The sequence below is a fragment of the Canis lupus genome, chromosome 17 (genome assembly GCF_048164855.1).
Source record: "Canis lupus baileyi chromosome 17, mCanLup2.hap1, whole genome shotgun sequence".
Classification (NCBI taxonomy): domain Eukaryota; kingdom Metazoa; phylum Chordata; class Mammalia; order Carnivora; family Canidae; genus Canis; species Canis lupus.
Genome location: NC_132854.1, coordinates 3796103 through 3808786, shown reverse-complemented (window position 1 = coordinate 3808786; position 12684 = coordinate 3796103). Strand labels below are relative to the sequence as shown.

The window sequence follows — 12684 nt, the reverse complement described above, 5'->3', positions numbered from 1 at the left end:
AGGCCTCTGCCTCCCACCTTCTCTTTGCAGCTTTCACAATGCCTATCCACCGGTCTGTGGGTTGGTCCCTCCTACTCAGGGGCACAGCTGAGAGGACAGACCTTGCTCTGTCGTGACAGCACAGACTCTCAAAGTCATGTGGAGATCCTTAGAGATGTCCTATCAAGAGGGCGCTCTAGTAGAAATCATGCGTGATTTCTAGGGTAGATGGAGTCTGACCTTGGGTGTTTGCCTTGCATAGAAATTTCTCTGTCCATTCCACCATGATTTGAGGCTCACCTCCCTTCGGATGCATGGGAACCAGGGCCATTTGTCACACGGTTTTGTGACTTCTTTGGTTTCTTTTCTCTGCTGTTGTTGCCTCTTTGGCCTCCTAGAGGCAGTTGCTATCGGCAAGGTCCCGAGCCACGGTGGAGATGGTGGCGACCTTCATGTGCTGACTCCCCCCAGAAGACTTGCTTTGTTTGGAAGCAATTCCTTTGTAGAGTGACACATAACTTCTGACTGATGATACTACAGGATGGGCAGCCCTATTGGCAGCCTCAAAACAGAGGACATAGAAGACTCCATGAATCCTTCTCAGGTCAGTGGTGTAAACAAGTTCTGGAGCAGGTCAGAGAAGAGGGTAGAGGTGAGCCTGAGAAGTAGGTATAGGGGCGTTAACTAGAAAACCAGGTGCTGGGCAGAGCTAAGTGTTAACCATCTTGTTTTTGACCTTCAAAATCACCTTGAGAGAAGCAGACAGACAGAGGTAGAGAGAGAAAGCAAGGTTGGCGCTGCCTTCTATGTTCTGTAGACAAGACGGCACAGCATGTTGACCTGGTTGACCAGCCGGTGCCATGCCTAGTGGGAGCTGGAACTCAGAAGGCATGCTGCCCTGCCAGGCTGGTGCTTTCTCCACCAGCAGCTGGAGACCTTCCCCCACCCCCTACACTACCCCATGCTGGGTCTGAAAACCAGACTGGGCCTTGGCAGCTGGAGCCATGAGATTTGCCAAAAGGAAAGGCAGGATGGATGTCAAGGGAGGGATTTGTCTGCCGAGTGGACAAATAAAGTGAGGAGGAAGGTTGAGTGGAAAGGTGCCCCATGTGTGACAATCCTGTTGGGCGAAGTGGATGTCTTTGTATAGGTGGTGAAGGTTTATGGGGGGATCTGATGGGATTGCTCATTGACTTTAGTGCTTTTCTCTTCCATCTTTTTCTCGTAATTAACTTTGTGCTCTTGCATTCTTTTAGGATAAAAAAGCACACGTGTGCTACTGTAGTCTCCATTATGTTTTTTTTTTGTTTTGTTTTGTTTTGTTTTTTGCTGTAGCCACCTCATTTTCTGTAATTTTTTTAAAGCAAAAACAAAACAACCCTTTAGTTACATGTATTAAAATATAGTTTTTCTTTTAGGGCATGCAATTTTGAAATAGATAGGCATACTTCATATTTTTGTGCTGAGTTTCTGAATTTGTATTACACCCCTAGCTCTCTGCTGTAGCAGGAGGTGTCAGAGGAAGCTGAGTAGGGGGCCAGGACTTTCACCATCACCCAGAGGTAACCAGGCCACAGCTTCCTTCTCCCCAAACTCCCTCAGTGGGGGCCACGTAGGAAGCAGTGAAGAAGCATGCCAGCCCCTTCCACCTGTTCACCCCACAGCCAGGGAGATAGGACGAGGGATGCAGGAGACCAGAACACTTCTCTGCCCAGCAGTGACTAGAGCACCTTCCTGATAGGACATCTCTAAGGATCTCCGCAAGGATATAGAAAAACTCCACAGCACTGCTGACCAACAGGACCCACTCATTTACAGAACACTTAAACCAATGAAAGCAGAGTATGTATGCTTCTTAAGTACCAACAGAACATGTATTTAAAAAGGCCATGTGCTGTGCTGTAAATCAAAACAAAAGAAGTGAAGGAGCACCTGGGTGGCTCAGTGGTTGAGCATCTACCTTTGGCTCAGGGCATGATCCTGGGGTCCTGGGATGGAGTGCTACATCAAGATCCCCACGGGGAGCCTATTCTCCCTCTGCCTATGTCTCTGCCTCTCTCTGTGTGTCTCTCATGAATGAATAATTAAATCTTAAAAAAAAAAAACTGAGAAAGTTCAGAAAGTTTAGAATTCTATAGAGTGGGCTTACCGCCCCCCAATGCAACCAAACTTAAAAATCAATACTAGAAAAATAGCAGGAGGATTTCCACAAATATTTTGGAACTAAATAATGCCCTTCTATATAATTCATGGATCAAAAAGGAAGTCTCAAGGTAATTAAAAAGATAGGTTGAACTGAATGAAAATGAAAATGCAACATACTGAATTTGTCAGACATAGCTAAAACAGTGCAGAGAGGAAAATTTATATCACTAAATGCATGTGATAGAAAAGAGAAAAGTCTCAGCTGATGATCTGAGCTCCTATCTGAAGAACCTAGAAAAATGAGAGCAAAATAAAGCCAAAGCAAGCAAACAGAAGGCAGTAACAAAACAGGAATCAGTGAAGTTGAAAGAAGTAGAGAAAATCAATGAAACAAGGAACTAGTTGTTTGAAGATAACAAAGAAATGACAAACACGTAGAAAAAATGACGAAGAAAAAAGAGAAAAGACACAAACTGCAATATATTTGGAATAAAACAGTATCATCACAACCCCTGGGGACATTGGAGGCAATACTATACTCAACTATAACAGACAACAGCTTCAATGAAATGGACCAATTCCTCAAAAAACACAAACAGCCTCAATTCACCCAGTGAAATATATCACTGAATATCTCTATAACCATCAAGGAAATGAATTTAGAGTTTAAATGTCCCCAACAAGAATGTCCTAGTCCCCAATGGTTTCACTGGAGAATTCTATCAAATGTCTAAAGGAAAATTAACATTAAATTTACAAAGTCTTATCTAGAAAATAGAAAAGAGAACACTTCTCAATTCATTTCATGAAGCTAGTATTACCCGGTACGAAAACCACAGTGCACACATAAACACACACACACACACACACACACACACACACACACAGCTGAACATCACTATCCTTCCTGAATGAAGATGCAAAAAGACTTTTACAATAAGCAACTATAATTTCACAATATGTAAAAGGAATTATTCACCATGAATAATTTTTCTGGAGATGCAAAGCTGGTACGAAGTTTTAAAATCAGTCAAGATAATCAACCATGTTAACAGACTAAACAGAAAAGTCACATGATGCAGAAAAAGCATTTGATAATTCAACATTCATTCATGATAAAAACACTGAGAGAAATAAGGTTAGAGGTACATTCTCAATTTGATAAAGAACATCTACAAGAATCCTACCATTAATATAAAATTTAATAGTGAGGGGAGCCCGGGTGGCTCAGCGGTTTAGCGCTGCCTTCAGCCCGGGGCGTGATCCTGGAGACCCAGGATCAAGTCCCACATCGGGCTCCCCGCGAGGAGCCTTCTTTTCCCTCTGCCTGTGTCTCTGCCTCTCCCTCTCTCCTTGTGTCTCTCATGAATAAATAAATAAAATCTATTTAAAAAATTTAATAGTGAAAGACTGAGTTTTTCCTCATAAGATCAGAAAGAAGGCGAGGATGTCTTTCCTCACCATTGTTATTAAACATAATTCTAGAAGTTCTAGGAAATGCAATAAGGTAAGAAATGAAATTAAAGGCAGAAATATTGGAAAGGAAGGAATAAATCGATCCTTTTGTAGATGATGTGATTGTCTATGTGTAAAATCCTGAGGAATCTACTAAAAAATGTAAAGGGAAAAAGCCTCATAGGACTAATAAGTGAGTTCAGCAAGGTCACAGGATACAACAAATGTAAAATAATCAACTGTATTTCTATATACTAGTAATGGGCACCAAAATTAAAAATACGATAACATTTACAATCAATCATAAGAAATGCAAGTAGGTGTAAATCTAAGAAAACATGTTAAGGATCTATATGCTGAAACCCGCAAAACCATGATGAAAGAAACCAGAGAGCTGCATAGGAGACATGTGATGTTCATGGGTTAGAACACAGCATGGTCAATAGTCTTAGTCTTAGTACGCTGGCAATCAGCGTAGTAATACTTCTCTGCAATTGCTACCCAGGTTTAATCCAATTCCTATCAAAATCATAGCAAAAAAATTTGTTTAGATAGAGATCTATAGATAGATAACATTGCTCTAAAATTTAGATGCGTTGTGAATAAATTGGAATAGTTAAAACAATGTTTTAAAGATTTAGTGAGAGAGAGCAGGGGAAGGGCAGAAGGAGAGAGAGAATCTTAAGCAGACCTCCAGCTGAGTGCGGAGCCCAAAGTAAGGCTCAGTCTCACGACTCCGAGAGCATGACCTGAGCCAAAACCAAGAGTCAGATGCTGACCTGACTGAGCCTCCCAGGCACCCCAAAATAATTTTTATAAAGAAGAATAATGTGGGAAGAATTCATCAATTTAATTTAATGCCTTATTATAAAGCTTCAGTAATCAAGACATAGGGAAGGGGTAGACATCTAGATCCATGGAACAGAGTAAAGAGCCCAGAAGCAGACTCATGCCAATATGTTCAGCTGATCTCGGGGAGGTGAGTGTGTCCAGAAACTAGCAGCATGTGGGATCTGTGCACTCAGGTGAATGTCCTGCATCTCCACTGCATTGATGTTAATTCTCTGGTTGTGGTTGTTCTGCAGGATGTTACCATTGGAGGGACCTGGGTAAAGGGTCCACAGGATCTATTGGTATTATTTCTTACAACTGCAACTGAATCCGCAATGATCTCAAAATCAAAAGCTTAATTCGGAAATAGTTTAAGGTGATGGTGGCAGGTTATATGTAGACATAATAAATGGGCATGAGTGGATATCATTTACGTAGATTTTGAAATTGCCTTTGACAAGGCCAATATTAAACTTCATTGGCTTGAAGAAATTGTCATGGTTAAAAGACAAAATTTGGAATCAGATTTATTTTATCTAAAAAATGAAAGAAAATTAAAAATCCACACCTATGTGTTTGGCATATGTGTGTATTTCTTGGCTCCATCTACTGAAAACTATAAACATTGATAAGCCCATCTATAATGTGCCATTGTGCACCTTTTAGGGTCCAGGAGGGGAGTGTCACTCATTTTGATTTTCCCCTCAAGTATGCAAGGACGTCTTGAGGAAATACTTCATTCCAGATTTGGGACCAGGAAAAAATATTCTTTAGAACCGTGTGTTAATGGGATCCCTGGGTGGCGCAGCGGTTTGGCGCCTGCCTTTGGCCCAGGGCGCGATCCTGGAGACCCGGGATTGAATCCCACATTGGGCTCCTGGTGCATGGAGCCTGCTTCTCCCTCTGCCTGTGTCTCTGCCTCTCTCTCTGTTTCTCTCTCTCTCTCTCTCTCTCTCTGTGACTATCATAAATTAAAAAAAAAAAAAAGAACCGTGTTAAGATTCCGCTTATGCCAATTTTCTATAACATGTTCTCAGTCATTTGCATTATTATATCATGATGATACAATACCTAACTACTATGAGCAGTCTCTGAAACTTGGGTTAAGCTGTGAACTCAAATCCTGTCTTATCTTACGAGTAGGGCCAGAGGCTCTCAGACCTGGAGCACCATTCAGAATATTATTTAACACATGACATAGAGCTCTAGCAGTTTTCCCATTTTGACAAAAATAATTAAGCTCACATGCTTCAAGATTTGTTAATTTTATACAAAATAGAAACTTATGCTAAACTCTATGCTTCCTACAAGCATCAAACTGCCCGAGTTGAGCATTTGCACTTGTATGTGTGTGCTAGATATTGTTTTCTAGGTCACCTGACCAACTAGAGGCTCCCACTGGGAAGTTCTGGACTTCTGTTGTAATGGGAAACTTTTAGCTCTTTCTCCGTATAGCCTGATGCAGGTGCCATTCATGAGACCTTTCCAAAGCAGGATATAAAAAGCACAATATCCAAAGCATGATTTTGTGATAATGAAAGACTCATCAGCTCAGTCTTCAATGACATGATAGCACAACATTTTGCTGTATTTGGTCATAATGTAACAAAACGTTTTTGTTCATTTCATCAAATTTATTAAATGGGCCTAATGGACAGGCTCTCTGCTAGTTGCTGAGGGGAGATGGAGCTGAATGGTTTGTAGTTGCTGCACTCAAGGTGTGGCAGGAATTTTACTGCAGGATTTAGCAATGACCAGTACAAAATGAGGCTGTAACAGGAGCAAAGACGGACATGGAATGTTTTTAGAGAAAATCAGAGTCCAATTTGAGTGTGTGTGTTTAATTCAGAACCATGTTTTCATGTTTTCTTCATTGTTTTTAAAGATATATTTTTAAGTAGTCTCTGCACACAATAAGGGGCTCGAATTCAACAGCCGCAACATCGAGTGTCATGCCCTGCCGACTGAGCAAACCCTGTGTTTTCATTTTAAAGACTTCAGGTTACTGTTTAAATGATCCAGAAGGACTCTTTTAATAGAAAGACCACTCACTGAATTTCTCAAATTGAAATCATGCCTTCCTCCCCAGATCTGGCGGAGTCCTCCTGCCTGGTTTAGTGAGTCTTCTGTGTGGGCTAGGGTCCTTGAGAATAAAAGGAAGCTGCATGAGTGTGAGTCACCACCATTTTCTCTTAAACTCACAGTCAGAGGTGGACTTGGAAAATTAGAACAAGAGAGGTGTCCCTGTTTGATGTGCAGAAAGGGAGCACCCAGATGGGAGCTTCGAACTCTTGGGTGACGTGAACTCTGAAACGCCTCCCTAGTGAATCATTGAAAATGTCCTCTGAGTCAAATTATTATTTAAAGGAAATTATTTTTGTGGCCATGTTTAAACATTGGTAACCGTGCTGTTTTCCCTCATTATAGGTAATGTACGAAATTGTTGGAGCAATTGAGAAAAATAAAGACTCCCTCTCACAAAATCTTCTATTTGTCATGAAAAGTAAGTTTTTCCCCCTATCCTTAAAATGCCACGCATTCCTTTTTTTCTCCATCTCTGAACATTGTCCTCTGTAATATGCCACTAGCTACAGGGTAATTGAAATATCTTTTACATTCTAAAGCCCAGAATAATAAAGAATGGATCTTTCCACACTGTACATTGGCTACAATTTAATTTGAAGTCTAGTAGAAACCATAATTTAACTAAGCTTTTAGCAGATAGAAATATAAAATACCTTTACCACTCTAGTGGTATGAATATAAAAGAGCTCTTTTGTGAAAACTAATGAAGATTAATACAGCTTCCAAAATTATTTAGGCCAGAGCAGAGTGAATTTCATTACTGAAGATCAAGTCTGGAGCACACCTAAGGGTGGTATTTTATTCTTATGTACTTTCAGTTATAAAGAATTAATGCCCACGAAGTAGAGGGAGTACACAAATTTAATATGTACAGGCACACATGCATATATGTATCAATACAAATTTATAGGCTCCATCTACTTAGTGAATCTTAGCCCTTTATATACCTGCATCTGTTTCTATGCAAGGCTTATATATGGTGCATTTTTATGTATCAATATGTATACTTTTTATCTACTCTAGTCATTATTTTCTTGATAGCTTTCCACAGCCCTTGGTTCTAATTTTCCTGACAACCTTTTTAATGAATTAAAATGTATCTTTTGTGCTTTAAGTTGCTCTACTTGAGCTGAGTCATCTCTCTTTCCTGGAGGAAAAAAAGCCTATGCTAGTCTTTCATGAGATAGTTGGACTCCTCTGAGCTAGGAATAAGACATACATATCACTGCTGGCTTGAGGACTGTACTTTTTACCTTTAATCAAGCAGCACAGATGAAATAGATTGTTTTTCACAGGGAATTACTCAGCTTGTTTCCCAGAACTTCCAGTGATTGAGTTCTGTTAAAACTGAGACAAAAAAAAAAAAAAAAAAAAAAAAAAAACTGAGACTAGTGGGAGGAGCATGGGATGGGGAATAATATCGTGTAGAAGAAAAGAACTGAAATAATTGACACTGTTCATTATCATTGGAAATATATTCCTTCTCCTTTTCAATTATTTGACCTTCCAATTATAATGTACTGCCATCTAAGTCATATCTTTTTTGAAGATCTAATATATAGCATATTTTTGAAGTTGGTGCAATGCCTTTTTCTTTATTTTTGTATTTCAGGTGATAGAATATATATTCAGAAAGAGAATGTGATGGCGAGTGATATTGTGATTCTCCATTATCTTAACTGAGTCCTTATATTTTAAAGTCATTCTTTTGTGTACACTTGTTATTAAGTTCCAAGAGAACACAAATTAGTCCCCTGTTTTATTCTAAATAGTTTTGGCATCTGGGATGCCTGGGTGACTCAGCGATTGAGCATCTGCCTTTGGCTCAGGGGATGATCCCGGGGTTCCAGAATCCTGCCCCACATCAGGCTCCCTGCAGGGATCCTGCTTCTCCCTCTGCCTGTGTCTCCGCCTCTCTGTCTCTTGTGAATAAATAAATAAAAATCTTTAAAAAATAAATAAATACTTTTGGCATCTGAACAAGTGGACAAAATTTACAATGCATTTGTATATGTTTATACTGGAAGTGGCAGGTGTTTTCCATAAAGGACCAGGGAATAAACACTTCAGGCTTTGCAAGCCATAAGGTCTCTGTTGCAACTTCCCTAGTCTGCTGTTATAATGAGAGAGCAGCTGTAGACAGTACAAATGGACATGGCTGTATTCCAATAAAATTTTATTTACAGAAACAAGCAGTAGGCTGGATTTGATCCACGGGCCATAGTCGCTCACCCATTCTATCGTATTGGAAAAAGATGAGTGGTTGCGGTAGTATTTTATGAATCTGTGAAATGTTTTGATGCTGTAAACAGTTGTTAAAAGTGAGTATGATTTATAGATAATAATAAATTTTTATTTTTGAGTACCTTGCTAGGTACTTTGTTTATAGTATCCAATTCAATCTTCACATTATCAAAAAGCTCCCAGTTGAGGAAGGTGGTAGGGTCTATTGTGGGATCTGAACAGATATCCCTTTGTCTGTGGGACACCAGGCCAAGTGGAGGCAGGTAGCATGGAGACACAGCTCATGCAGAAATGCAGTGAGTGCTCTCATCTATGCCTGAAACGGGAAATAAAGTCTACTTGACTCAGAAAGGCAAAAGAGTAAAATCCAGAGTATTAAGTCTTTTTATAAAAATAAGCATATTTAAGATTTACTGTCAATAATGTTAACAGCTCTTGAGTCTTGTCTCCGAGTACCTCTACATATCTGCTCATAAACTGTGCACCTAAGTTAGTCTCCCAATTTACTGGCAGGGAGATACTTGATGCAATGTTTATAGAACCCCCCGCAGGGGATGCTTTCCATTTCCACATAAACATAACTGTTTATGTTGAAATGATTTCAGGTTTAAAGTTATGAAATTAGTAGCAAGAACTCCCATATGCCCTTTCCCAGATTGATTCCTTCCTTTTTCTTACTCAGTCTTCTCCCTCCCATCCTGTCTTCCACTCCCCACCATCCTTCCCTCTGTGTGCATGTGTGCACATGCATGAGTTCGTGCATATATGCATGTGCACCGTGCATATATGCATGAGTGTGCATGTGCACATACATGCACGTGTGTATATATGTGCGCATCTTCATGTGTGCAGGCATGTGCATATATGAGTATATGCATGCATGCACATGTGTGTTCATGCGCATATATGCAGGTGCACTCTTGTGCGTGCATGTGTGTTCATGAACATATATTTTCTGAACACTTTGAGAACAAGTTACAGGCATCATTGTGCCAAAACACTTTGGTATACATCCTGAGGTGAAGGACATTATCTTACAAAACATGAGTCAACTGTTAGAGCATTGAACATTGACTCGGCACGCACATCTAGACCTGCGTTCTGTCCCTTTGTCACTCACCCCAGCCATGTCTTTCATCATGATTTCCCCCCAATTCAGGGCCAGTCAGTGCATTTAGTTGTCATTTCTCTTCAGTCTTCTTTAATCTGGGACATTTTCTCTGCTTATCTTTTCCTTTCATGACTGACATTTTAAAGCCTAAAGGCCAGTTATTTTCAAGGCTGTCCCTCAATCTGGGTTTATTTGTTCTTTTCTCACAATGGCATCAGCATGCCGCTTCTTGGCGGGAATCTCAGAGAGGAACTGCAGGGTCCTCACCCATTATTATGTTCGGGGGCACAGTGACCATTGGAAACACCATTGGTGACAGCCTCATTAAGGTGACAGCCTTCAGGTTTCTGTAATCGAGAGCTGCTATTTTACTCTGCAGTTGACAAGTAGTCTGTAAGGAAGTTTCTTCCACATCAGATTTCACCCACTGGCCCGTGTCCATGAATGGTTCTTGCCTGAATCAATGATTTCTCTGGTGGTGCCCAAATCATGATTTTCTACCCTGTCTTTCCATCAACTGTGATGTGCAATTGTAAAAACTCCCCTTCCTTATTAATCAACTAATTAAATTGTTATCAGTAAGGACTCCTAGATTCTTACTTTATCCGATGAATCACAATCTATTACTATCATTATTTAGGCGCTAACGTTGCTCATGGCCAGTGAGAACCCCTTCAAGCCAGCTCCTACATTCTTTTTCATGTTCTCCTGATCTTGTTTAGCACTTCCTTATATTTCATCCTTCCAAAATGTTCTGGGATATTATCTGCTATGCTTCCAAATTGGCCATGTGCCCAAGAAGCCTAGTTTTATTTTAGAGAAGAAGGGTATTTAGAAACAGTGAGGTCTGAAAGCTTGGCGAGCCCATTTCCACTAGGTTGTCCTTGCTTTGAAGCCCCTTCAGAACTAGACAGTTAAAATCATATAGATAATATAGAGGTATGTAGCATATATTAAAAATCATGAATTTATTCTGATAGCTCTACATTGAATCCAACACCACAGGGTTCCTTCTTGCCTTCCTGAATTCTGTAAGTGTTCTTCCCTTCTCTGACACTTATTCTCAGTTTGTTTATTATGTAGTGACTTTCTTCTGCATTCATTGCTCCTAAATATATTAGTCTAAGCAAGCAAAATAATCTGGGTGTGCAAAAGGTAGAAAAACTGCTTTGCTGCTCAGCAGTGCTAACTAGCTGATGGGTCAGCATAATCCTAAATGATAGGTACATTGCTTCACATTTTAATCCTGTATAATCACAGTAGAGAGGTCAAGGTCATTTTGTAAAAAAGGAAACTGAAGTGTGACAATGGTATACATACGAATGTAGGTAACATGAGAAAGTTGCCTTAGAGATCTCTAAGAGCCGTATACAGTTTTCACTACACTAATCCAATTTGTAACCAAATTTAATAGAATTTGTATAGCCTAACATCTAAAATATATTGGCTTTTTACCTTTGTAGCTTAAGTGTTTCCCCTAACAACTGGTACAAACAAGTGAGATAGAGTCTCCCATAGGTTTATATAATTTATATACCTCCCAGAGATGGGTTAGATCCTGGGAAATGTTTCTAGGGTGAGAGGGGTTGCTGGCAGAAACCACAAGTCTTCATGACTTGGCCAAAGCATTGGAGACTCATAGACCCAAGCAGGTGAGACTCGGTTCCCACCCTAGAAGAGTGGAGGTGCCACTCAGAGAGCCAAGGGCCAGTTCTCAGGTGGTAGATAGGGGACATGGGATTAGGACCCCTGGCCAAGGTCAGGGAAGGTCAGAATTCATCAAGTGGTGTGATTAATGGTGGGGAAAACAAAATAGGGGTAAAGGGAAAGATCAACCTCTCCCTTACATCTTACACTAGAAATGTTGTAGTGTAGTGGCCCTGGAAGGAAGAGTGTGTTTAATGTTCATGTACATAACATTTTGAACACCACTCACAATATTGCTTTTATTTCTTTCCTAGCTAGTGAAAATGTCGTGATCCATCATTTGTTCCAGTCGAAACTGTCCCAGACAGGATCCCTCGTGTCTTCCTATCCTTCTTTTAAGTTCAGAGGACACAAATCTGCCCTGCTCAGTAAGAAAACGGGAGCTTCTTCAATTATTGGAGAAAACAGGAATTATCTAGAACTCAGTAAGGTAGGAGTTTCTATGATCCTTGTTTGGTTATTCTTAAGTCCGCATAGTACATTTACTTTTTTAAAAAGTGCAATTCTGAAACTGTTGGAAATAAATTGATATTTTAATTTAAGAAGTTAAGGGAAAGGGCACTGCCTGGAGTATAACCATCAGAGAGAGGAAACAGTATAGGAGAATCCCGTAGTATGAAATTTGATAGCAGGTAGGGCATTAGTAATTTCATTAGTTGTCTCTGCAGCATCCTATCTGTGACTCGTCTCTGTGACTGTCCTTTTGATGAATGGGAAGTAACTGCAGAGACAGTAGCCTTCCAGGGAATACACTTAGCTACCTTATTCTGTTGACATTAATCACTTCAGAGGTTTTTGGTCTCTAAACAATAAATTGTAGTTTCTCTTACACATTATGTATTTTGTTTCTGGTGCTGGAATTGTTTTTTACTGTATAGTTTGTATATTTTAAACTTACTTTTGTATAATACTAGTGTTCAATGTGTACTTGTCCTACAGAAGTGAGGTTATACTTATAAAAGTTCTATTTGTAAAAATAGAATTGAAAATTCAGAGCGGTTGTCTCAAACTGATAGGAAATAGGTATGAAATGTGTTAACTTGGAGGATTCAGTGCCTGACTGTAGCCTGGTTTGCTGTGCTTGCCTCTACTGAAACTATAGAGATGAGAAATATGTTTGGGAAGGT

General features: G+C 39.9%; 1 protein-coding gene across 1 annotated transcript in view; it reads left to right on the top strand.

Moving 5' to 3' along the window:
* MYO16 (myosin XVI) overlaps positions 1 to 12684 on the top strand; it is a 480319-nt gene that overhangs the window by 326275 nt on the left and 141360 nt on the right. Inside the window, exons 24-25 of the mRNA XM_072782401.1 lie at positions 6838 to 6913; positions 11812 to 11987. Coding sequence (XP_072638502.1) covers positions 6838 to 6913; positions 11812 to 11987 — 252 coding nt within the window. The remainder of the gene's footprint in view (positions 1 to 6837; positions 6914 to 11811; positions 11988 to 12684) is intronic.